A 27,029-nucleotide genomic window follows, 5' to 3' on the forward strand; every position below is an offset into this window, starting at 1 on the left:
TTTTATTTTTTATTTTCATTTATTTTCAATGTATGTATTATGTATTTTTGTTTATGTGCTATTATTATTTTTTGTATATGTGTCACTATTGGGTGTTTCTAGTTTAATATCAACAAACAATTGCAAACTCTATATGTTGCTTTTTTAAATAAAGAACCGAATGGTGATGGTGGGGTTAACACTTTAAATCCGTCCCCCCGCCTGCCATTATCCAATGGGATTGTTACATGTTCCTATTTCAATCTGGTGGTGTTGCCTGTCCGTGACTTTGACAAAGCGTCTGGCACGCGAAACATGTCAGTCACGGCTCACCCCCATCTCGTTTTATGCCCCCACTTGTTTACAAGAAGCCAATGCTGAGATACTGACAGTCTGGGAATTCCTTCAGTGACGTTCAGCTTGTTGATTTTACTGCTCGTCTATCTCTTCCACTGATTGGCCCCTGGAGTCACATGACCCTTGAGGGATAGAGTCCGGACTTCATTCCCTTCCCCTTCATGTGACGCAGCGGTGATTCCACCCCTCCCTCCTCGCTTCTGATTGACGCGGCGGCGTCCTCGTATTGGCACGGTGGTTCCCATCCAGGATCTCCCTCACTGCCCTACATCCTCCGTTGCGAGGAGTGATCCCGCCTCCATCGGCCTCCCTGTTGGATTAGAACTACAGCCATTTCTCCCTCGGCAGGTGAATAACATCTCTGATCACTCCCAGCGTGGATGCTGTCTCCCCGCTGTGTGTTTTTCTTCTCCCTGCTTAGAGGTTTACTAACGGCCGTACCACCTTCATATACTACAGAAGTGTACTTTGGTTGGAAGCTTTCTCCCAGCAGTGATTTCAGGTTGCTATCCCACCATCACCTTATGGTTACTGTTCAAGTGTTTGGGGACTTTGCAATAGATTCGCTTGTGTAAACTTTCTGCCTAGTGTGCAGTTTTTATTTATATTTTTTAGTTCATGTGTATTTTTTTGCAATACTTTAAGACTATAAAGTGATTCGTACTCCATCCTCGAGCGCTGTATTTTTTGTTTCAGTTCTTTGCCCATGTTCTCAGGTGATTGACAGCTGCACGGAAAGGGTTTCTTTATCCTTTTTTTTACTACACAAAACACTGTGTTTTATTGTCCTTATGGTGTAGCGCTAGTAGTGGGAATTTTTTTCTTGTATAACTTTAACTGACTAGACTGCCTGCCTGCTCTATCTACCTGCAAAAAATTACACTCTCTCTGTCCTCTCTTAACCCCCGCAACACACTACACAAGGCTGACCTGCAGGCGGCCTTTTATAGTGTGGGGCGTGTACTAAACCCCCTGAGCCATAATTGGCCAAAGCCACCCTGGCTTTGGCCAATTATGGCTCTCCATTTTTTGCAAGCTGTGATTGGCCAAGCATGCCATTGGTCATAGTGCATGCTTGGCCAATCATCAGCCAGCGATGCCGCAGTGAATTATGGTCTGTGAAACGTAACTCGAATTTGGCGCGAACGGCCCAAAACGTTCGTACTTTGACGAAAGATCGAACATACGATGGTCGAGTCGAACATGAGTTTGACTCGAATACGAAGCTCATCCCTATTGCAGAGCATGAAAGTTCTTCAATAAGCAGAGAACTGTAGCAGCAATGGGATTCTTTCATGGAGGGTCTCAAGGTGGGGTATATCTTGGAGTGTCCGCAGCAACTGTAGTAAGCTTGGCAGCGTAGATCCAGGAGTGGGATGGTTTCTAGTTTAGGCATAGATAGTACCTGTAGTTTATTTGTAGCCAGGCTGGCTACAGCCGACAACAATAGAACAGCGTGTAGCAGACACGCTGTTCTATTTATTAGGATACAGCACATGTGCCGAATTGAGCGTTAATTACGCTCAGCACTTACGCGTTCCACGCTGAAACGCACGCGGCGCCGGGCGATGACTTCCGTGCACGGTCGTCGTATGCGTTCCAGCGTGGAACGCAATACAGCGACGAGCGTCGTTTACAGCAAGAAGACTTTAACAGAAGAAGAAATACACATGCTGCCTGTTTTTTGGGGGAACCCTTTCGGTTTTTATAGTTAATGACTTGAGCAAGCAAATATTTTTTGTTTAATGCCATAGACTTGCTTTACAAAGTCCTCCTAAATTGAATTATGTCTAATGCTTTGCTGGATAAAAGTGCAGAACAAGCTTGCTTGGACTGTTCCTGGGTGTCTCTATGATGGATTACAATTGCTACTACCAGTTGACCCAGTCAACTCCAATACCATTGTTATATCTGAAACAGTAAAGAAACCCCTAGACTGCACCAACCATCCAACCGCTTGATCAGCTAAATTCTGACTTGAAGATCTTTATTAAAATTCTTACAAGTAGACAAAAACCTTTTATTACCTTTTCTTACACATCAAGATCATATGGATTGTATCCCTTTTAGACAAGCAGAGGACAATATGAGCCATGCAATGGACTTAGATGAAGTGCGTTATAATAAAATGAATACCAAGGCTCTCCTCCCAAAGCTGGACAATTATACAATTGTTTTGTTTAATTTCCGCTAGATTTACCATATAGTACAAGGGCCAGCTTGATTGCATACAAATTGGAAGTGTTTAGGTTTGACCTCATATTTTATGGTTTTGATAAATCTAAAAAAAAAAATTGTACAAGAAAAATTGTATATTGTTTTGCCAGTCTGAGTCTAGACAATGAGGAAAAACAAAAGACATCTGGAAGCAAAACAAAGATACATTCTCACTTACAACCCCTAAATCTGTAATAACATATTTCCTTATCACCTTTGCAATCCCTTCTGGCCTTAAGCTGGCTATACACTTGTTAAGACCTGCAGTGGCTTATGGTACTGCAATCAGGGGTCAAGTCCTGGTGAAAAAAGTGTTGGAACTCCCACCCAAGATCCCCTCCCCTACCAAAAAAAATAAATGATACGCTCATATGCATAATTACAAAACCGCATGTTTTTTTTTTTTTTTTTTCAATCCACTGTACCTTAGTAATCCTTTAGGTTACTGGCCGCTTCCTGTATATGGATTCATCAGGAAGTGTTAAGCAAGTTCTTTCTAAATCCCGTGATAACTTTCTGCAGACCTCCGCAATGTCTCCTGGAAACAATGACAAAAGCTCCCAGGAGACATTGCAGCATCGAGGAAGTGACGGAATACCCGCACACTACCCGATGATACCATATACAGGAAGGGGTCAGTAACATAAAGGATTACTAAGGTTCGCATGCCCCTGACAGTCACTCGAGCTGGGCATCGCCGCTTAGTGAAGGATTGGCTCGGGCGGCTCGGCTGCTCTCGGCTGCTCTAGTCCTGCAAAGGGAACTGCGTTCCTGCTGTGAAAAAAAGTGCAGGAACTCTGTTCCCATGCGTTCCCGCAGGACTTGAGCCCTGACTGCAATGGTACTAAGGCCTTCTTTCCATCCCTCAATCGCCGAGCATAAGTGATTATCGCTACCATAGGAGGTAGAGGGATAGTGGAGATGAATGCAGTTTGCAGGATGATTCTTCCCAATCGTTAGAATACTCCCCGAAACATGAGCCAAGACTTCATGAAGTGTGTACCAGGCATAGAACATCTTTATTGAGAAGGCAGGCTCTTATATACACCAAACAAAATACTTGCAGTAATCAAATGGACAATGACACACTCTACCCACAACAGCATACAATGGTTTACTAACGAGCCCCCCTCAATACACATCTTTTAGTCGACAGACATCCTGTCTCTGAGATAATCTACATGAGCTAAAAGTCAGACATCTGACCTTTAGACTGTGCTACCTCACAATCCACATTTTCGTCAATAGAAATTCACACAATTTACAGTGCCCATTAGCATAACACAATGAAAGGTCTTTAGGAGCCATCCTAAGGTTCATTTACATCCCCGTAGCAGACGACATTACCACAGCAAGCTTTTATAGTACACCCGCCCTCCCTCTGCCTGGGAGATATTGAGATCAGTTAAGGAATAAACCAATTATCTCCAGGCAGAGAGCACACAATTTTCCCAAAAGTTGGAACACCCCTTTCCACACAAGGTATCCCTACAATTACATATCCCCTGATAACCCCCGATCTGGGGGACCAACATATCCAAATTTCACCCAGATCGGTCCAGGGGTTCTTAAAAAAAACGAACCTATGAGAAAATACTGAATAAAGTCTATTTTCTTCACAACACTAGTAACATTTTGTTCAAAATGTTTTGTTTTAAGAATGTTTATTAGATCTTCTTATTGTCAATGGGGTGAAATTGGTGTTTGGTCTTGACTGCAGTATTGAGAAAACTTAAAAGAGCAGGATGGAAAAATGTTCTCAGATTATTGAATTGCTATTAGTATATATGTTTTTTGCATTCCTTCTAAAATCAAATATTAAAAGAAATTAATATTTTGAAGTACTTTTGAAAGACATTCAACCAGTCATCATCAAATGTACAATGCTCATTAGAAAGTCTACGACCCCCTATACAAGCATCCGGCACTCTGATCTACATACAGGACGCCTAATGCATGGATTCCAATTGAGGCAGGGCTGGACTGGCCTACCGGGATACCGGGACATTTTCTGGTAGGCGGCCTGCCCTGTGGCCACTTTGAGCTATTTTGTGGCTGCAGCGAAGCTTAAAGCGGAGTCACCCGGTGTCACAGAGCTCAGTGTAAAAGGTTCGGTCGCGCTGTTAGAAAAGTCCCACCCTCCCACTAGAGCAGCTTGTGTGATAGGCGTGGTGTTTTGTCTATCACACGAGCTGGTCTAGGAGGAGGGCGCTGCCTGTGCATAATCCACTGGCACTGACTGGTGAGATGGCAATGATTGGCATGGCAATGCGGCAATGATGGGCATGTAGAGGCGGCAATGATGGGCATGGTGAGGCTACATTGATTGGCATGGTGAGGGACAATGATGGTCACGATGAGGTTACATTGATTGGCACTGTGAGGCCGCAGTGATTGGCACGGTAAGGTGGCAATGATGGGCACAGTAAGGCTGCAATGATGAGCATGGTGAGGCTACATTGATTGGCATGGTGAGGTGGCAATGATTGGCATGATGAGGCAGCAATGATGGGCACAGTAAGGCTACATTGATTGGCACGGTGAGGCTATATTGATTGGCATGGTGAGGCGGCAATGATTGGCACAGTAAGATGGCAATGATGGGCACGGTAAGGCTGCAATGATGGCCACAGTAAGGCTGCAATGATGGGCATGGTGAGGCGGCAATGATGGGCACAGTAAGGCTGCAATGATGGGCATGGTGAGGCGGCAATGATTGGCATGGTAAGGTGGCAATGTTGGGTACAGTAAGGCTGCAATGATGGGCATGGTGAGGCTACATTGATTGGCATGGTAAGGCGGCAATGATTGGCTTGGTGAGACGGCAATGATTGGCATGTGAGGCGGCAATGATGGGTACGGTGAGGCTACATTGATTGGCACGTTGAGGCGGCAATGATTGGCACGGTAAGGTAGCAATGATGGGTACAGTAAGGCTGCAACGATGGGCACAGTAAGGCTGCAACGATGGGCATGGTGAGGCTACATTGATTGGCACAGTGAGGCGGCAATGATGGGCATGGTTAGGCTCCATTGATTGGCACGGTGAGGCAACAATGATTGGCACGGTAAGGTAGCAATGATGGGCACATCAAGGCTGCAATGATGGGCATGATAAGGTTGCAATTATGGGCACAGTGAGGCTGCAAAGATGGGCACAGTAAGGTGGCAATGATTGGCACGGTAAGGTGGCAATGATGGGCACAGTAAGGCTGCAATGATGGGCATGGTGAGGCTAGATTGATTGGCATGGTGAGGCGGCAATGATGGGCATGGTGAGGCTAGATTGATTGGCATGGTGAGGCGGCAATGATGGGCATGGTAAGGCTGCAATTATGGGCACAGTGAGGCTGCAATGATGGGCACGGTGAGGTTGCAATGATTGGCACAGTAAGGTGGCAATGATGGCATGGTAAGGCATCAATGATGGGCATGGTGAGGCTACATTGATTGGCATGGTGAGGAGGCAATGGTTGGCACGTTAAGGCTGCAATGATGGGCACAGTAAGGCTGCAATGATGGGCACTGTGAGGCGGCAATGATGGGAATGGTAAGGCTGCAATGATGGGCACGGTGAGGCTAAATTGATTGGCACAGTGAGGGGCAATGATTGGCATGGTGAGGTGGCAATGATGGTCATGGTGGGGTTACATTGATTGGCACTGTGAGGCGGCAATGATTGGCGCATTGAGGCGGCAATGATGGGCATGGTAAGGCTGCAATGGTGGGCACGGTGAGGCAGCAATGATGGGAACAGTAAGGCTGCAATGATGGGCATGGTGAGGCGTCAATGATGGGCATGGTGAGGCTACATTGATTGGCATGGTGAGGAGGCAATGGTTGGCACGTTAAGGCTGCAATGATGGGCACAGTAAGGCTGCAATGATGGGCACTGTGAGGCGGCAATGATGGGAATGGTAAGGTGGCAATGATGTGCACCTTTAGGCTGCAATGATGAGCATGGTAAGGCTGCAATTATGGGCACAGTGAAGCTGCAATGATGGGCACGGTATGGCTGCAATGATGGGCACAGAAAGGCTGCAATGATGGGCATGGTGAGGTGGCAATGATTGGCACGGTAAGGCTGCAATGATGGGCACAGTAAGGCTGCAATGATGGGCAGGGTGAGGCTACATTGAGTGGCACAGTGAGGTGGCAATGATTGGCACGGTAAGGCGGCAATGATGGGAACAGTAAGGCTACAATGTTGGGCACGGTGAGGCTAAATTGATTGGCACAGTGAGGGGCAATGATTGGCATGGTGAGGCGACAATGATGGTCATGGTGGGGTTACATTGATTGGCACTGTGAGGCGGCAATGATTGGCGCATTGAGGCGGCAATGATGGGCATGGTATGGCTGCAATGGTGGGCACGGTGAGGCGGCAATGATGGCCACGGTGAGGTGGCAATGATGGGCACGGTGAGGTGGTAATGATGGGCATGGTAAGGCTGCAATGATGGGCACAGTGAGGCTGCAATAATGGGTACAGTAAGGCTGCAATGATGGGCACAGTAAGGCTGCAATGATGGGCATGGTGATGCTGTAATGATGGGCACATAAGGCTGCAATGATGGGCACTGTGAGGTTGCAATGATGGGCACAGTAAGGCTGCAATGATGGGCATGGTGAGGCTGCAATTATTTGCACAATGAGGCTGCAATGATGGGAACATGAGGCTGCAATCATGGGCACGGTGAGGTTGCAATTATAGGCACGGTAAGGTGGCAATGATGGGCACAGTAAGGCTGCAATGATGGGCATGGTGAGGCTAGATTGATTGGCATGGTGAGGCGTCAATGATGGGCATGGTGAGGCTAGATTGATTGGCATGGTGAGGCGGCAATGATGGGCATGGTAAGGCTGCAATTATGGGCACAGTGAGGCTGCAATGATGGGCACGGTGAGGTTGCAATGATGGGCATGGTGATTGGCATGGTGAGGAGGCAATTGTTGGCACGTTAAGGCTGCAATGATGGGCACAGTAAGGCGCTCTGAGCCCACCCAGTTGTGTGACGATAGTGAATAAATATTCGCTATTTTCACACTAAATCTCCTCCTTGCCAATCAGGAAGCGGGCCTGAGACCCACTTCCCGATTGACCAAAACATCAGGCAATCCTATAGGAGAAGGAGGAGGAGAAAGGACACACAAGGCGGAAGCTGTGGAGGAAAGGACATTGGAGCCGCTGCTCCTAGCCCACCACCAGCCACCGGCCACGGTGAGGACACCAGAGCTGCTCCCCCAAAAAGAAAAACACTGGTCGCCACTGCTACTAGTGTATAGCCACCTTTACACACTCTATGTTTCAGGCTTGGGGTAAGTGTTCCTTCTTCAAGCAAGGTAAACTGGTGGATGGAGTGAACATAAGTATGAGTTTGAGGTAGAGGACTTGACTGGCCTGCACAGAGTCCTGACCTCAACCCAATATAACACCTTTGGGATGAATTAGAACGGAGACTGCGAGACAGTCCTTCTCATCCACATCAGTACCTGACCTAACAAATGCGCTTCTGGAAGAATGGTCAAACATTCCCATAGACACACTTCTAAACATTGTGGATAGCTTTTCCAGAAGAGAAGCTGTTATTGCTGTAGGGTGGGCCAACTCAATATTGAACCCTAGTTAATGTGCACGGTATAAAGGCAGGTGTTTCAATACTTTTGACCATACAGTGTGTGTGTGTATATATACATTTTTATATATATTATCTGATATAAATTAATATATCCACTTACCTTGTAACTTGCATTTTAACTGTTACTCATTATTATCCTTGCAGTGGGAATCATTCTCTTTGGCGTCGGTGCACTTATTATGACCTCTTTTAAGATTGCATACACGGCTGAGTACACGGACTGTGCAACACCCATGAAAATGATGCAACCTGTCATACAGGCTCTCTTCATCATTGTTCAGGTATGAGAAAATCTTTAATTTTGCAGTATAGGCTTAACTCACAAAAACATATTGCTGGCAGAATTTCCATTGCAATTAGGAAAGTGCTCTAGGTCTGGATCAACCATGAGTTCAACCCAAACCAAGGCTGTTCACTGAATGAGTTAACTAAATGGCCAAATATGGCTGCCCAAACCTCCAGTTGCTGCAGCCAGAGGTCATTGATTTGATAGCAGCATCACTACCGCTACTAAAAGACTGCTTCCATCTGGCTGGCTTGTTTCATATTGGAGAGGATCCTGAGAATGTCATTAATTATATAATATATGATCAGAGCCCTGGCTCAGTGGATGTGAGGTCTGTGGAGGTGGGGGATTTCTCAGAATCTGTAAACCCACTTAATAATTAGGGCCCCCCAGATATCCCACTTTCCCCCATTTAAATGAATACAGGATATGTAGTACCACTGCACTTTAGTAAATGTAGTAAAAGTTTGAAAAAAAAACATGTTTAAATGAGCAATGATTTACTGATGCTTAAAGTGAAACCATCAAAATGAGAAATATCAACAAAAATAGAAAATTCCTTTTAAAATAGTGCCTGGGGGAAGTGTCCCCTTAGCATGCCTGTAAAGTGGCACATCTGTATCATGTATAGAACCTGCTGCAGCAATAATGACATTTATAAGCTAAAAAAAAAATTCACTGCAAGCTTTCTTTATTTTGAAAAAAAATGGCTTGGGAACAAGATTAGAGATTTTTGGGATACATTCTGGTGTCTCTTTCGCAGACTTTGGATAGAAGTAACAAATGCAGAAAAATTGGTCTTTGGGTGTCGATGGTGCCTCCACACCATAAACATACAGGGCAGCCCAACTCAATTGCATACTGGGCAGGTTCTGGCCAGTGGTCTATTCCAATGACTCAATAACCCAGTGGATCATCAACTGGAAAACTCTCCATGTCTGTTTTGGCCCCTAGATAATCTCCCACCATATGATGCAAATTCTGCCGATGGGATGTGGAAACTGACAGCGCTGGGTGCCAAGGACTAAACATTTTTTTTTTAAAGCATCACTGAGGAAGCCCCCTCTTCCACCTCTCCTCTCTTGAGAAACAGAAGACTCAAAACTATGTTTTCCACCAGACTGTAACCTACCAAAGTCTGGAAAGGCATTACATAAACTCCTCGTTAAGGTTTCTTCAAGATATTTCTTCTTCTGCTCCCTCTGTGGGGACAGGATGAGGTCCGAGACTTTCCCCTTGTAATGGTGGTCAAGGAGGGTCGCCAACCAATAGCAATCCTTCTCCTTGATGCCATGTATTCTCATGTATATTCACAGGCTTTGAAAAATGAGGGAGCGCATCAAGTTTGCGTAGGCATGAGATGAGGACTCCTTGGGGTCATTGAGGATTACAGTATCTGGAACTGCCACCTCCCAGCCACGTACTACTCCCAAGGGTTCTGGGGATAAAAAGCATTATTTAAGGGTTGCTGTATGTCTTCCTTGGCTTCAATGCCTCCAAAACTGCCAGAATCCTCCTCCTTCCTCTCCTCTTGTGTGTTGTGCGGCATCGCAAGAATGGTACCTGCATTAACTGGGCCTTGAGAGGAAAGGAAGTCCTCTTCTTCCTCCCGCTTCTCTGCCTCTAGTGCCCTGTCCATAATGTCACGCAGAGTCTGCTGCAGCAGGAACACAACAGTGATTGTCTCACTGATGCATGCATTGTCACAGCTCACCATCTTGTCGCCTTCTCAAATGGTGACAGTACAGCGCATGCATCCTTTATCAGCATGGTGTGGGTAAAAAAGCCAAGCCAGCCTGAGCTTGTCGATGTGCCGTACTCTTTGACGGTGCTCTGCTGCATATGCAACCGCTGTAGCATTGCCAAAGTTGACTTCTACATGGTGGGCATGTCACAAATCAGGCGGTTTGCGGGCAGGTGGAATTCCTGTAAACAGAGGAAATGATGCCCTGCCTAGACACCCCCTCACAGTGCCATGGGAACGTCTGCCCCTCCTTGTGGGCCTCCCAGACATGATGGGGGGACTGGGTGGGGCTTATTAGCAAAATGTAATAAAGACAGAGAAATGTGTACATGGATGCCCTTTAATGAATGGAAAGTGGTGTTTGGTGCACTTTAACTTGAGTACTCACTGCACAGACACACTCCATTACAATATACTGCAGGAAAACTGCACTGACACACTGCAAAATACTGTGGTAAATGTGCACTATTGAACTGAAGTATGCTGCACCGAAATATACTGCATTAAACGTGCATTAACACACTGCAATATACTGCGGTAAACTTACACCAACACTAAGAAATATACTGCATTAAACGTGCACTAACACACTACAATATACTGCTAAAGCGGTAAACGTGCAATATCATACTGCAATATACTGCATTAAACGTGCGCACTGCAATATACTGCAGTAAACGTGCAGCAATGAACTGAAATATACTGCGTTAAACATGCACCAACGCACTAAAATATACTGCAGTAAACGTGCAGCAACACACTGAAATATACTGCGGTAAACGTGCAGCAACACACTGAAATATACTGTATTAAACGTGCAGTAACACACTGAAATATACTGCATTAAACATGCAGGGGTCAAGTCCTGGGGAAAAAAGTGTGGGAACTCCCACCCAAGATCCACTCCCCCACCAAAAAAAATAAAAAATTATACGCTCATATGCATAATTACTAAACCGCATGTTTGTTTTTTTGATCCACTGTACCTTAGTAATCCTTTATGTTACTGGCCGCTTCCTGTATATGGATTCATCGGGTAGTGTGTAGGTATTCCGTCACTTCCTCAATGCCGCTATGTCTCCTGGGAGCTTTTGTCATTGTTCCCAGGAGACATTACGGAGGTCTGTCGCAAGTTATCGCGGGATTTAGAAAGAAGCAAGTTCTTTCATAACCCCTTGTTAACTCGCGGCAGACCTCTGCAATGTCTCCTGGGAACAATGACAAAAGCTCCCAGGAGACATTGCGGCATCGAGGAAGTGACGGAATACCCACACACTATCTGATGAATCCATATACAGGAAGCAGCCAGTAACATAAAGGATTACTAAGGTTCGTCTGCCCCTGACAGTGACTTGAGCTGGGCATCGCCGCTTAGTGAAGGATTGGCTCGGGCAGCTCGGCTGCTCTAGTCCTGCAAAGGGAACCGAGTTCTTGCTGTGAAAAAAGTGCAGGAACTCCGTTCCCACGCGTTCCCGCAGGACTTGAGCCCTGCTGCCCTGACAAAATAAAATGACAATAAAGTAAAAATAAATGGTCGCACTACACTCACACTGCACTATCACTGGGTTCACACTAAACTGATACTATACACTGACAATAGAATCACAATAGCACACTATAGCACAATAACTCTCAGTAGCACTGAACAGAACCCTGTTCTTTCTCTTTCGATGCCAATATCACACTGCAAATGGTCGCTATGGGAAGAATATTTTTATAGTGTGGGGTGGGACTAAAAGCAATAAGCCATGATTGGATAGAGTAATCATGACAGTTTCCAATCATGGCTCTGACAGTGCTATGTGTCCTTATTGGGCAACCTTTCATGGGTGCCTCTTCAGTGCTCCTGGCAGCTCCTTTCTGTTGAGTACCCCTACAGCAAGCAGCTTGCTATGGGGGCACCTGAGCCAAGCTGCAGCTCCGTGTGTCCATTCAGAGATTTTTTACAAACAACAGCCATTTTTTCTGCAAAAACAATGCTGGCTTCTACTAGAGTTGAATAAATGTCCTGTTTGCAGAGGCCTTATAATGCCAATCACCCTAGGTCATCCTGAGCATTTCCAACCACATGAGACAGTCCCATCAAAGTCTATCGGAAACCACTGTGCAGGTGCAGACAGCACAATGAAAATTTTCCACAATGGATATAGATGCTGTGACTGTAGTATATAGGTACCGTATTTATTCGAGTATAACGCGCACGCGTGTATAACGCGCACCCCTAATTTTCGATTAAAAATCGGTATAAAATAATTAAAATTGCCAAAAATCATTTATTGTATTTATTGTATGTCCAGCCATGTCCCCCGTATGTCCAGCCATGTCCCCCGTATGTCCAGCCATGTCCCCCGTATGTCCAGCCATGTCCCCCGTATGTCCAGCCATGCCCCCCGTATGTGCAGCCATGTGCCCTGTATGTCCAGCCATGTCCCCCGTATGTGCAGCCATGTCCCCTGTATATGCAGCCACCTACTGTTAATCACCGCCGTGCGGGAACATTACAGACAACGTTCGTTTGAACAGCTGTTTTCCCTGCCGCGCATAGACACTCCCCCTTGCTCGCGATTGGACAGATCCGTCCAAGGGGGAGTGTCTATGCGCGGCGGGGAAAACAGCTATTCAAACGAAAGCTGTCTGTAATGTTCCCCGCGCCGCGGGGATTAACGTTGTAGCGGCGTTGGTAGCAGCGGCGGTAGCGGCGGCGGGGGGAGGGGGGAAGTATTCTAGTATCGGTGGTATTAGCGGGAGTACGAGTACTCCCGCTAATAGTCGGTATCGGTCCCGCCACTGCCATCCCTCCCCAGTCCTCGTTTATAACGCGCACCCAAAACTTTGATTTTTTTTTTTGGTATAAAATTTTGCGCGTTATACTCGAATAAATACGGTAAGTATGCATTTGGGGAGAGCATGGTTTAGCAAAACAATGGGTAAGTGCAGCGCCAAAAAAAGTAGATGAATCGAATGTCTGTACAGCAAGTAAGGAGTCATCAAAGAAAGTCCCAATAGTGAACAGCAAGATCCCTTGTGAGAAAGGATGAATATAGATCCTCTAATCAGGGCTCAAAATTTCAAGTCCTGAGCTACTAGCCAGGCCTCAAGAAGAAGAAAACTGCACAAACTAGAAGGCTGCCACTCTCATGTCAGGGCAACTTTCAGTGAGCGCTGCACCGGAGTGTTAATTTTTGCAATCTTCCACCTCACTCATTACTTTCTGCTCTCCAGCTACATTGGTCTGGGCCCGGGGGAGGGGCGCAGGCTCAGAGAGGTCATACTGTTAGGTCCCATGGTTTAATGAGAATTGTAAGGAGAGCACCTGTGTACTGCTCTGCCTGTGTGCGGCTCACCAGACTACTTTTCCCGAGCATGCACCTTTCCTCTTTGGCCGCCAATCTCATCGGGACTCTAAGTGTAGGCACAGATTGGAGGGAGATTGGTCATGCAGCCCTGTCATCACTCGCCCCCAGCTTAAATCCACTCGCCAAATGCTAGTAGGCGAGTGGAAATTTTGAGGGCTGCTCTAATGATATGCGTGAGACATAATCCTCCACCACAAACACAGTTGCGCTTCCCGGAAGGAGTGGACCTCTCTGTTATGAAGGGTCTACAGGCATGTATCCACCAAGGGATGATGAAAGTGGCCAGTGCAGCTGGAGTGCCTCCGATCAGATGATCAGATGAACGGGATATCCAGGGCTGACCTCCGGTGTCAGTAGTCTCCACTGGGCAGTATTGAGTGATATCACAATGGAGCCAGGGTGAACCAAAAAGATGGAGACAATCTAAGTGTACTCCGCAAGTTTATTTATAAAAAGATGGGGCATATAAAACCTGTCAAAAATATAGCTGGGTAAAGCAATCCAGCAGAGAGATGGCAGCAGGTGACATCCGTGCGTTAGCTCCTCCCCCGTATGAAAATATTCCACAATAGATATAAATGCTGTGACTGCAGAATATATGTAAGTATGCCTTTGGGGAGAACATGGTTTAGGTCAGGAGGGAGGAGAAAAAAATGGATCAGTGAAATGATTTAATTTATTTTACATTGTAAACTTTTTAAATAAATGTTGCAGCATGCTTTAATAAAGTTGTGCTTTTCTTGTAGACATGTTTTCTTTGGATCTCCTGCAAACATTGTGTCCAGATCTATTTAAATTCTACCAGGTAAGTAGGGGTCAGAAAATGTGTCTGGGTCAGGATAGTTAATTGCAAATTACCAGAGGCAGCTCTAGGCTTTGTGAGGCCTTAGGCAAAACTTGACATGGGGCCCCACTCACACCCATGATGGGAAAAAGAATTCAAGGACAAGAGCCTCTTCCACACAACCCTGGCCGGTGGTTGTGGGGGTCTGCAGGCAGGGGGCATATCGGAATCTGGAAGCCCCCTTTAACAAAGTGGCCCCAGATCCTTCTCTTTTATAACTAAGGGGCGGGAACTCCACGCCATTTTTTTTTTAAATTGACGGCGGGGTTCCCCTTAATATCCATTCCAGACCTGAAGGGCCTGGTAATGGAATTTGGGGGTACCCCCACGCTATTTTTTTTATTATGAATGAATTGCCAGAGCCGACAATTCATTATAGCCGCAAAGCCGGTTTTAAAAGACTTTTTTTCCTTTCAGAAATTACACTTTGTGCAGGGACAGTTCTATGTACGGGAAACATGCGCTATTTCACATGCTAATTTTACACCCCCCCTAGGTACGAAATTTAAAGTAATATTTCACTTTTATTGTTTCACTTTTAGCATTATTAAATTCACTGCTCCCGAAAAAACGTTAGTTTTTAAAACTTTTTTTTGCATTGATACATGTCCCCTGGGACAGGACCCAGGTCCCCAAACACTTTTTAGGACAAAACATTGCATATTAGCCTTTAAAAATAGCACTTTAGATTTCAAATGTTAGAATCCCATAGACTTTAATAGGGTTCTAAAGTTCACACGAACATTTGGTGTGTTCGCAAGTTCTGGTGCGAACAGAACAGGGGGGTGTTCGGCTCATCCCTAGTGAGTATACAAGCCTTTTTCCTTTGATTGTCTGTTATAGTCATCATTAGTGCCTTAGACCAATGGTTCTTAAATCTGTCCTCGACCTGTAGGTTTGTATACTGTAGCTATATATATGCTGAGTGGATTTTTTTGTGAAATGTGGAAATTGATATAATAGTTTATCATTTTGAACCTTGATAATCTTTAAGTTATACTGATGTAGTGGCTTGCTCCTGTTGGGCGGGCGCTGCTTTAAATTTAGAGGGGGTCTGAGTTGTTAATTGACTGGCGAATATGATTGTGGGCAATTTAGCCTATCTTCCAGCCATTGCTGTGCTGGAAGTGACCACCAATGTTCGCCTGGGGGTGTTATTACCCTCCCAGGCCAAGGATTGCAGCTGCAGAGTCAGGGTGTATTGGGTGACCCCTCGACCTCGACAGTAAAGCAGTGGGAGTGATCGTCCCGCTGTGCATGCTGGGGAGGGGTACTTAAGGGACAGACGCCATTGGACCGTCGTCATCGGTCTGTCGTTCCACCACCTCGTGGCCCGGGGGGCGTGCTCCTGAATCCTAGCTCCGGGACCTTGTTGGCCCGGGGGTTGTGGTTTATCTGAGTGGGCCCAGTGGTCAGACTGGGGCCTGCATTTTTGAGGTTATCCTGTGCTGTCTGTCCTGGAGGGAAGAAGCCACTTGATGAGGGAAGCCAGGGGAGGACCTATCCTGGAGAGGACCAGGCAAGAGGCTGGTATCTTGGGAGAAGGCCTGGAAACTTCATTGAAGGATGCACCATACACTGAGAGGCTTGATGGTGATCGCCTGTCGGATCTAAATTCTGCAGAGGCTAGTCTGGAGAGTTACGGGGTCCTGAGTCCTGTGTTGGGGCATTCTGCACCGAAAGTGTCTCCTCGTGGGGAAAGGGTCTGTGGCAGAGACTGTACTTTAATCCGTGCTAGGCCAGTGAGAGGGACCAATCCAGGTGAGCAATACCCACTCTAACTAGAGTGGCGACGAGAACTGTTTGCTGGAAGCAGGAGTGTTTCCTAATTGAGATCATGCACCTGAACCTATCTACCTATTACCCTTCCACCTCCTTCAACCACTTCTTCTTTCTTACCAAGTTCTGCAAATAAATCTTAGAAAAATAAGTCTAGAGTGTGGACATTGAACTTATTCAACTCTCTTCTACTACCCTGGACGGCGAGAAAATAGAGGTAACATGCCGCCCAAAATACTCAGCAGCTCCTGCGGGGGTGGTGCTACACTGACTATTTTCATTTACCTATTAGAAATGCATAAAGAGTTTAAATATTAACAAAAAAAACATACAACAGAGGATACAGCAGCATAAAATTTGCCAGAAACAGAACAGTTTTAATCAGGGATAATACGCCTATCTAACATATGCCTAACGTTTATTGTATCTATGGGGACAGAGGGGTGCAGTAAATGTGTGTGATGTCATGTGAGAGGGTTTATATGCAGGCTGTTTTTGCACTTACTTTGGCTGGCGCTGCTGTCAATCACATCAATGACGCGGCATGCCGCTGTATCACGGGAGCACGCCTGCAAGTGCTTTCCACCATGCGAGCTTGCATGAAGGTGGAAAGCTCTTGCGGAGGGGGAGCCATGACAGCCGCCGAAGGACCCCAGAAGATGTGGATCGGGGCCACTGTGTGCAAAACGAGCCACACAGTGGAGGTAAGTATAACATGTTTGTTATTTTTTTTTAAAAACATTTTATCTTTTGTGTCGCTTTAAGGATAAACAAAAAATGGGCTGTTGGGTGGAATGTCAGCATCAGCAACAGCTACTTGATGTGCTATAATCACCCAAAGTATAAAATTATAATCTTGAAAAGCAATTATGCAAATAATGTGTTGACAGTTGAAAATCTATCAATCAGTTATTGTTAATGGAAAAAAAAGGATCTGTACACAGCATTGCAACTCAAAGAACTCAAGTATAGTTTGTTAAAGTAGATGTAAGCCAAACAATAAAATACCATATAAGCATTAACAATTGGTGATGTTGATACAAAGGCCCTTGTTTGGGTACTTTGTGTTTGCAAATCACACTGTCAAATGCCTTCTCAAAGGAAAAATAAGCTTCTCTGCTAATGCACACTGCCCAGGAATAATGCTGCCATATGTAAACACACAGGGATTTACAAGGTAATACTGACATACAGTATAATCACACACATAGGTTGGACTTAATGGACTTGTATCTTTTTTCAACCTCACCTACTATGTAAATCATGGAAACTGGTTTATAGAACTTTTATCTTTGTCTACTATTTATTGCAAAGCATTTCATAGAACTACACCACATCATTCAAGGAAAATTTAATTAATAAATTGTACTCTATTCTAATTAAACAGGAATATATTTAGTCTGTACATACTTAATTTCTGATTCCACGGTATACTTAAATCTGCTTATGACGACATAGTAATTTAGCCACATGAAAAGGCTTTAAATAATTAAATTATCAAACGCTGAGATTAGGGATGAGCCGAACACACCCCCCCCCCCCCCCAGTTCGGTTTGCATCAGAACATGTGAACAGGCAATAAATGAGTTCAAACATCTGAACACTGTTAAAGACTATGGGACTCGAACATGAAAAATCTAAAGTGCTAATTTAAAAGGCTAATATGCAAGTTATTGTCATACAAAGTGTTTGGGGACCTGGGTCCTGCCCCAGGGGACATGTATCAATGCAAAAAAAAGTTTTAAAAACGTCAGTTTTTTAGGAGCAGTGATTTTAATAATGTTTAAAGTGAAACAATAAAAGTGAAATGTTCCTTTAAATTTTGTATGTTCCTTTAAGTTTCCTGTCTCTGCACAAAATGTAATTTCTGAAGGAAAAAAAGTAATTTAAAAGTATTTGTGGCTATAATGAATTGTCGGCTCCCGGTGATTAAAAGTCATTGATAAAAAAAAAAAATGCGTGAGGGTCCCCCCAAATTCAATTACCAGGACCTTCAGGTCTGGTATGGATATTACGGGGAACCCTGCGTCAAATAAAAAAAATGACGTGGGGTTCCCCCAAATATCCCTACCAGACCCTTCAGGTCTGGTATGGACTTTAAAGGGAACTCCACGCCAAATAAAAAAAAAGATGGCGTGGAGTTTCCCCAAAAATCCACACCAGACCCTTTATTCGAGCACGCAACCTGGCAGGCCGCAGGAAAAGAGGGGGGACGAGAGAGTGCCCCCCTCCTGAACCGTACCAGGCCACATGCCCTCAACATGGCAAGGATGCTTTGTGTGTCTGTGATCCCTCAAAGCACCATGTCCCCATGTTGATGGGGACAAGGGCCTCATCCCCACAACCCTTGCCCGTTGGTTGTGGGGGTCTGCGGGCAGGGGGCTTATCGGAATCTGGAAGACCCCTTTAACAAAGGGGACCCCCAGATCCCGGCCCCCCCTACATTGTACCCCTACCATTTCACAAAGAAAGTGTAAAAAAAGACACAGACACAGTTGGGATAAGTCCTTTATTAAAAATAAAATAATAATTAAATAAAAAAAGATTCCAGCGGTGGTAATCCACTCTCGGCCTCCACTCCAGCACTGTCGGTATCCGCGATGGATGATCTCCTCTCCAGGCTCCAACGATGATGCAGCGAGGAACAGCATCCTGTCTCCACTGGAGACACCCCGGGAATAACATTGTGGAGTAAAGGGGTAATCCTGCGCTATTAGTAAAACTAATTGATAAATTCTGAAAGTAGTGAAAACAAGCTGCAACACAAAACACATGTGATAATCATGTGACAACGATAGAAAAAACAATTATAGTTGCGCTAAGTGAAACTGAAGTGTTGGTAATCATATTACAGGTATTGTTGAGTAAAACACCAATATATAACCATATATGATATGTCACCAATAAGTGAGAGTCACTCTGTATATAAAATAAACAAATATGAAATGCTGACAGTACATATATAATACCTAGTGCATCAAAAATTGAGTATATTGTTGAACACAATAAATATATATATAATGGCTAAGCCTCAAAATCGTGTCAAAACATGACAAAAAGTGTCCTTGATAGACAAACATAGAAAAAGTCCAAAAGGAACAAGAAAATTGAAGGAAATGTGTTAAGCACAAGTGAATAGGACCAAGGAGGTTGAAAGGAGTGGTAGTCCAGATTCCACATACATTGCCCGGTGGTTGTGGGGGTCTGCGGGCGGGGGGCTTATCGGAATCTGGAAGCCCCCTTTAGCAAAGGGGACCCCCAGGTGCCGCCCCCCATATGAATTGGTACCATTTCACAAAAAAACGTTGCAGAGGTTTATATCTGCAGAAGCGCTTATGACCCTTGTCCCCATCAACATGGGGACATCCTCCCCATGTTGAGGGTATGTGGCCTGGTACGGTTCAAGAGGGGGGTGCTCTCTCGCCCCCCCTCTTTTCCTGCAGCCTGCCAGGTTGCGTGCTTGGATAAGGGTCTGGTTTGGATTTTTGGGGGGAACCCCACACCATTTTTTTTATTTTGGTGCGGGGTTCCCCTTAATATTCATACCAGACCTGAAGGGCCTGATCTAGAATTTGGGGGGGACCCCCTTGCTTTTTTTTAATTTTGGTTCGGGGTTCCCCTTAATATTAATACCAGACCCAAAGGGCCTGGTAATGGACTAAGGGGTAAACCCATGCTGTTTTTTTTTTTTTCCAATTAATTTTATCTGTATTGCCGGGACCCGACAATTCATTATAGCTGCAAGTAGTTTTAAATTACTTTTTTTTCTTTAGAAATTTCATTTTGTGCAGGGACTTTTCTAAGAATGGGAAACATGCACTACTTTACATGTATACTAAAGACACCCCCCAGGTATAACATTTAAAATAATATTTCACTTTTTTTGTTGCATTTTAAGCATTATTAAAATCATTGCTCCCGAAAAAACTGCAGTTTTTAAAACTTGTTTTGCATTCATACATGTCCCCTGGGGCAGGCCCCAGGTCCCCAAACACTTTTTATGACAATAACTTGCATATTAGCCTTTAAAATTAGCACTTTTTATCTTTCATGTTCGTGTCTCATAGTCTTTAACGGTGTTTGCGTGTTTGAACACATTTTTTGCCTGTTTGCGTGTTCTGCTGCGAACCGAACCCGGGGGGGGGGGGGGGGGGGGTGTTCGGCTCATCCCTAGTCCCTATCATAGAATGGCTAGTTGGTTCATTTGCTGCTAATACCGAAGGTTCCCAGTCCTTCCCTGAGACCCCCTTATACCTCCTTGTTGGATGAATGTGGGAGAGGGACACAACATTTTTCAGGGCTCTGCCCGACCAGCTGGTAATGGGGACCATTGTGCCCTTAGACTCCAGATTATGTTGAAGTGGCACAGTCCTTTCACCCAAGCATGTAAAAGAATGCTATTTTGTTTCTGGCTATAAATATATATCTTATGCCGCGTACACACGACAGTTTTTCATGTCATGGAAAAAAACAATGTTTTTCTCAACGTGATTCCTCTCAAGCCTGCCTTGCATACACACGATCGTGATACTCAATGCTCGAGCAAAGCGTGTGATGTACAACACATACGACGGCACTATAAAGGGGAAGTTCCAATTGAATGGCGCCACCCTTTGGGCTGATTATGAAAATTTCCCTTCTCATAACTTGCTTCTGAGCATGCACGTTTTTTCCCTGTTTATTCTCGTTGATAAAAATGCTCTGGAGCCTACACACGGTCGTTTTTAATGACCAATTAAAAAAATGCCATTTTTGTCATCATGAAAAACGGTTGTGTGTATGCGGCATCATTTTTACGGATTATGTTTAGAGAAGTCGCTTTATATAATTTAGCTTTATATCTTTTCAGGTGTTTTCTTATGATTCTGTTGATGGTAAATCTAACTATTTGGATTATCATGGTGACTGAAGAATCCAGACATCATACAATGGAACTAGAGGAGTACTTTAACAGAAATTATTCTAAAACAAATACCAGCACTCTAAGTGAACATCACGGTACAAGCATTTTTTTACATTGACATTTTCTTTCTGTCCCCACATGAGCAATCGCCCTGAAAACTCTGAAATTAAACTAGGGGCAACAAAACCAAAAATTATATACTCCCCTTTACATAATTTTCCTTTCCTAGGGCATCTTCATGGCAGCATACACTTGGGTTTTGACTCCACCCCCACAACCTGATAGAACTGCAGAGCTATAAAATGAAAGAAAGGGTCCCATCACAGCATTCTCTGCAGGGGTCAAGTCCTGGGGAAACAAGTGTGGGAACTCCCACCCAAGATCCACTCCCCCACCAAAAAAAAATTATACGCTCATATGCATAATTACTAAACTTTAAGCAAGTTCCTTCTAAATCCAGCGATAACTCACGGCAGACCTCCGCAATGTCTCGTGGGAACAATGACAAAAGCTCCCAGGAGACATTGCGGCATTGAGGAAGTGACGGAATACTCGCACACTACCCGATGAATCCATATACAGGAAGCGGCCAGTAACATAAAGGATTACTAAGGTTCGCCTGCCCCTGATAGTGACTCGAGCTGGGCATTGCCGCTTAGTGAAGGATTGGCTTGGGCAGCTCGGCTGCTCTAGTCCTGCAAAGGGAACTGCGTTCCTGCTGTGAAAAAAGTGAAGGGACTCCGTTCCCACGCAATCCCGCAGGACTTTAGCCCTGATTCTCTGTATCTATCACCTTAAAAAATGTGGAAGTTTGTATGCTGCCATGAAGATGTGCCAGGAAAGGAAAATTACAGAAAGGTGAGTATACAATTTTCCATTTCCTTGTCGCATCATGGCAGCATACATTTGGGAACTAACTTGCTGACTGGGTGGGTGGAAGAAAAAATATGTTTATTGAACAAGCAATTGATGTATTGGCCTGAATAACTGACTTCCTAAATTCCACAGTTGTCAGTTGTGTGGAATCAACTTTATAATGTGACATGAATATGTTTCTGGAGGACCAAGTTGCAGCTTTACATATGGTCTCTGCAGATACTCTGCAGTATACTGCCCATGAGGTTGCCCAAGTGTGAGCTTTCAAGCCATCAGGTATTGGAATCTGTTGAATCTAATGCAGCGTACACACGACCGTTTTTCGGGTTCTAAAAAATGAAGGGCCAGATTCACAGAAGAAGTACGCCGGAGTAGCTACTGATACTCCGGCGTACTTTCAAATTTGCCACGTTGTATCTTTAGTTTGAATCCTCAAACCAAGATACGACGGCTTTTGGCTTTGATCCGGCAGGCGTACGGCTTCGTACGCCTTTGGATCGTAGGTGTAATACTTCGGTGCCCGCTGGGTGGAGTTTGCGTCGTTTTCTGCGTCGGGTATGCTAATTAGCTGTTTGCGGCGATTCACAAAGGTACGCGCGGCCGTCGAATTCTCTTACGTCGTCGCTAGTCGGCTTTTCCCGGCGCATAGTTAAAGTTGCTATTTCTTGGCCTATCTTTAGACTTGCCATGTTAAAGTATGGCCGTCGTTCCCGCGTCAAATTTAAAATTGTTATTTTTTTTGCGTAAGTCGTCCATGAATAGGAAAGGACGTAAATCACGTTGACGTTCAAAAAATTACGTCGGTGCGACGTCATTTCGCGCAAAGCACGGCGGGAAATTTCAAAACGGAGCATGCGCAGTCGGTTCGGCGCGGGAACGCGCCAAATTTAAATGATCCACGCCCCATTTGAATTAGGCGGGCTTGCGCCGGAGGGATTTACGATACGCCGCCGCAAGTTTACAGGCAAGTGCTTTGTGAATCAAGCACTTGCCTGTAAAACTTGCGGCGGTGTAACGTAAATGCAATAAGTTACGCTGCCGGAATTGGACCTGAATCTGGCCCAAAGTTTTTAATGGTCTAGAAAAACAAAGTTTTTTTCAACCCGATCATTAAAACGGCCTTGCCTACACACGATCATGGAAAAAAAACGCTCTAGCAAAGCGCAGTGACGTATAACACGTACGAGGGCACTAAAAAGGGGAAGTTCCATGTGGATGGCGCCACCCTTGGGGCTGCTTTTGCTGATTTTGTGTTACCACGTGTTAGTAAAAGTTTTGGTGAGAGACGATTCGTGCTTTTCAGTCTTCGTGCTTTAAAGATCGTTTTCTGGTGTTCAGTTTGTGCTTGTGGGTTCGTATCTGTCTTTCAGTACTTTACTGTTTTTCAGGTCGTTCTTCAGAGGCCTTGCTGTTCTTCAGTGCGTTCTTTTAGTTCGTTAGACGACCGTTTTCTAGCCATGTTGTGGGTACATTCTCGTCGCCGAGATCGTGCTGTGCTTGGTGCTGGGATTTCTACTTTATCCCGGCTCCAGTCCATTAACAGGGTGAGGAGGAGTTTGTGGGCCAAGAATTGGTTTCTCCAGCGGCACCAATTCTGTCATATGCCTCTGCTGCGGGAGATCCAGGAGAATTACCCTGATGACTTCAGGAATTTTCTGAGGATGTCTGACCCCGTTTTTCAGCAGCTCTTGGCTTTGGTGTCTCCCTATATCAGTAGGCAGGACACCATTATGCGGGAAGCCATAACTGCTGAGCAGAGGCTAGTTGCTACGTTGCGCTACCTGGCAACAGGGAGAAGCTTGCAGGACCTCAAGTTCTCGACAGGCATCTCCCCCCAGGCTCTGGGGATCATAATCCCAGACACCTGTTCTGCTATAATCCAAGTCCTGCAGGAGGACTATATTAAGGTAAGTTTTGTCCTTTAACCTCACAATCTATGTATTTAATGCTTGCTAAGGTATTTTATTTTTTGAATCAGTCCCTAATTAACATGTTTGCAATATGCTGTGAATGTCCCCTTTTGTCCCCATGCATGCTGTAAGCTTGTAATGCTTATTTTTTGGCCTACATGCATATTTTCAATAGCCAACCTCTCCAACATTCTATCCTGGGCCCAAACACATCTAGCCTAGCCACTTCCCAATGTATTTTGTCTGCTCCATTGTAGTGCTAAAAAATTATTCTTGCATAAATAGTTCAAGATGTCGTTTCATGTTCGTGGGCACAATAATTGGTCGTATGAATCATTGTTCATTCTCTCACTAATAATAAAATACGATCTTTTTGTCTGATACAGTGTTAACTACATTTGTCCATGTCTGAATAGGCATGATGAAGTTTCTAAAAGACTGTATCAGACAAAAAGATTGTATTTTATTATTAGTGAGCGAATGAACGAACATTCCTACGACCAATTATTGTGCCCACAAACATGAAACTTGACATCTTGAACTGTACTACATGAAAGAAAAAGCACATGCAGCACCATGATACCAAAATACGAATCTGAAGTAAACAGGAAAATTACTTACTTTTTCTTATTTCTTTTAATTTTCTGGTATTGCTCCGGCTCCCTCAACTTGATGTCAGACCATCTTTTGCGGAGCGGTTCCTTTGATCTGCGCACCCCAAATTTGTGGTACAGAGTTTTGACCACTTTGTCCATTATTTGGGCCTTCACCTTATTAGGGTATTTGTATGGGCCATGTTTAGCATCATAATCCTCCCTCCCCAATATTGCCACCATTTCCACCTTCTCCTCAAACGCCATGTTTGTGGCCTTGCATCTCCGGGATCAGGTGTGTGGTTCCGCCTGGGTTCGCTTCTGGCTTCAGGTTGCCACTTGCCGAGTGTCTGCCATGTTGTCTTGCACTAGACGACCGAGAAAAGGGTCAGGGAAAGTACTAGAATGAACGTCAGGGGCGGGGAAAACTTGCGGAGCTTCACGCATGCGCAGTGTATATAAAGGGATACCGCATGGGTCAGAACGACGTTCAGTGTGTGGAAGAAGGCGGAAGGAACGAACGTGTACAACGATGGTACGTAACATGATTTTGACTTTATTGATCAGTGGATGAGTTTGTGGCTTATATGGTGAGAAAGTTTATTAGTAGAGGCTTGACTGACATTAGCTTTTTTGTATTGATTGTGACTTGCAGAAATCATGCATGCTTTCAAAGATAATGAGTTTATGACTGAGTTTGTGCAGAGATGGAAGGATCTGCCAATATTATGGCAGACAAAAAGCAACCTCAATAAAAAGAAAGAAGCCAGGAAACAAGCACTGGAGAGCCTGCTTGCATTTGTAAAGACAAAGATCCCCACAGCAACAATCAAGGATGTGAATAAAAAAATTGGGACCATTAGGGGCACATATCGGACTTAACGAGCGCTAGTCATGAAAACAATGAGGTCAGGAGCAGCTGCTGATCAAATATACAAGCCAAACTTATGGTACTACAGCCAACTCCATTTCCTGGATGATCATCTGGAGTCGAGGGAATCCTTTTCAACCCTTCCCCTCAGTAGTAGCTCCAGTCTTCACTGCAGCCAACCCTCCAGCCTTCCCTGCAGCCAACCCTCCCGCCTTCCCTGCAGCCAAGAGCAGCCATCTTCGGAGGAAAAACCAGAGTTCCTGGAGGAGCCCGATTGTGACACATGGAGCCAGGTATTGTAATTTGCTAACGATTTTTTGTACTAAAAGTATAATAATGTCAAATTGATGTTACTAGTGCTCAAAATGTAAAGATTGAACAAAAAGTGTTGGACATAGCAATAGACAGTAGTGGCCAAACATGATGGGGACAAGAATAAAAAATGCAGGTGTCAGAATGATTGTCTTTATTTATTTATTTAATTCTTATTAGCATTTAATTTGCATCTGTCGTGAGTTGAAAAATGTGTGTGATAGATGAAGACAAAAAATGAACTACAGTGGGGATCGAAAGTTTGGGCACCCCAGGTAAAAATTTGTATTAATGTGCATAACGAAGCCAAGGAAAGATGGAAAAATCTCCAAAAGGCATCAAATTACAGATTAGACATTCTTATAATATATCAAAAAAAGTTAGATTTTATTTCCATCATTTACACTTTCAAAATTGAAGAAAACAAAAAAATGGTGTCTGCAAAAGTTTGGGCACCCTGCAGAGTTAATATCTTGTACTGCCCCCTTTGGCAAGTATCACAGCTTGTAAACGCTTTTTGTAGCCAGCCAAGAGTCTTTCAATTCTTGTTTGAGGTATCTTTGCCCATTCTTCCTTACAAAAGTCTTCCAGTTCTTTGAGATTTCTGGGCTGCCTGTCACGCACTGCTCTTTTAAGGTCTATCCATAGATTTTCAATTATGTTGAGGTCAGGAGATTGTGAAGGCCATGGCAAAACCTTCAGTTTTCGCCTCTTGATGTAATCCCCTGTGGATTTTGAGGTGTGTTTAGGATCATTATCCATTTGTAGAAGCCATCCTCTCTTTAACTTCAGCTTTTTCACAGATGGCATCAAGTTACTATCCAAAATTTGCTGAAATTTTATTGAATCCATTTTTCCTTCTACTCGTGAAATGTTCCCTGTGCCACTGGCTGCAATACAACCCCAAAGCATGATTGATCCACCCCCATGCTTAACAGTTGGACAGAGGTTCTTTTCATTAAATTCTGTGCCCTTTCTTCTCCAAATGTACCCTTGCTCATTCCGGCCAAAAAGTTCTATTTTAACCTCATCGGTCCACAGAATTTGTTTCCAAAATGCATCAGCCTTGTCTATATGTTCATTTGCAAAGTTCAAACACTGATTTTTGTAGTGAAGACGTAGAAGAGGTTTTCTTCTGATGGCTCTTCCATGAAGACCATATTTGTACAAGTATCTCTTTATAGTGGAATAGTGTACCACAACTCCAGTGTCTGCCAGATCTTTCTGGATGGATCGTGCAGTGAAACGTGGGTTTTGAATTGCTTTTCTCACAATCCTGCGAGCTGTTCTGTCTGATATTTTTCTTGGTCTTCCAGATCTTGCTTTAACTTCCACTGTTCCTGATGACTGCCATTTCTTAATT

The 27,029-nt window shown here is 44.5% G+C and overlaps 1 protein-coding gene across 1 annotated transcript in view; it reads left to right on the top strand.

Moving 5' to 3' along the window:
• LOC120918851 (proton channel OTOP2-like) overlaps nucleotides 1–27,029 on the top strand; it is a 76,728-nt gene that overhangs the window by 26,357 nt on the left and 23,342 nt on the right. Inside the window, exons 2-4 of the mRNA XM_040330697.1 lie at nucleotides 8,337–8,473; nucleotides 14,325–14,383; nucleotides 21,051–21,199. Of these exons, the coding sequence (XP_040186631.1) occupies nucleotides 8,337–8,473; nucleotides 14,325–14,383; nucleotides 21,051–21,199 (345 nt within the window). The remainder of the gene's footprint in view (nucleotides 1–8,336; nucleotides 8,474–14,324; nucleotides 14,384–21,050; nucleotides 21,200–27,029) is intronic.

This window comes from Rana temporaria, chromosome 12, assembly GCF_905171775.1.
Source record: "Rana temporaria chromosome 12, aRanTem1.1, whole genome shotgun sequence".
NCBI lineage: Eukaryota > Metazoa > Chordata > Amphibia > Anura > Ranidae > Rana > Rana temporaria.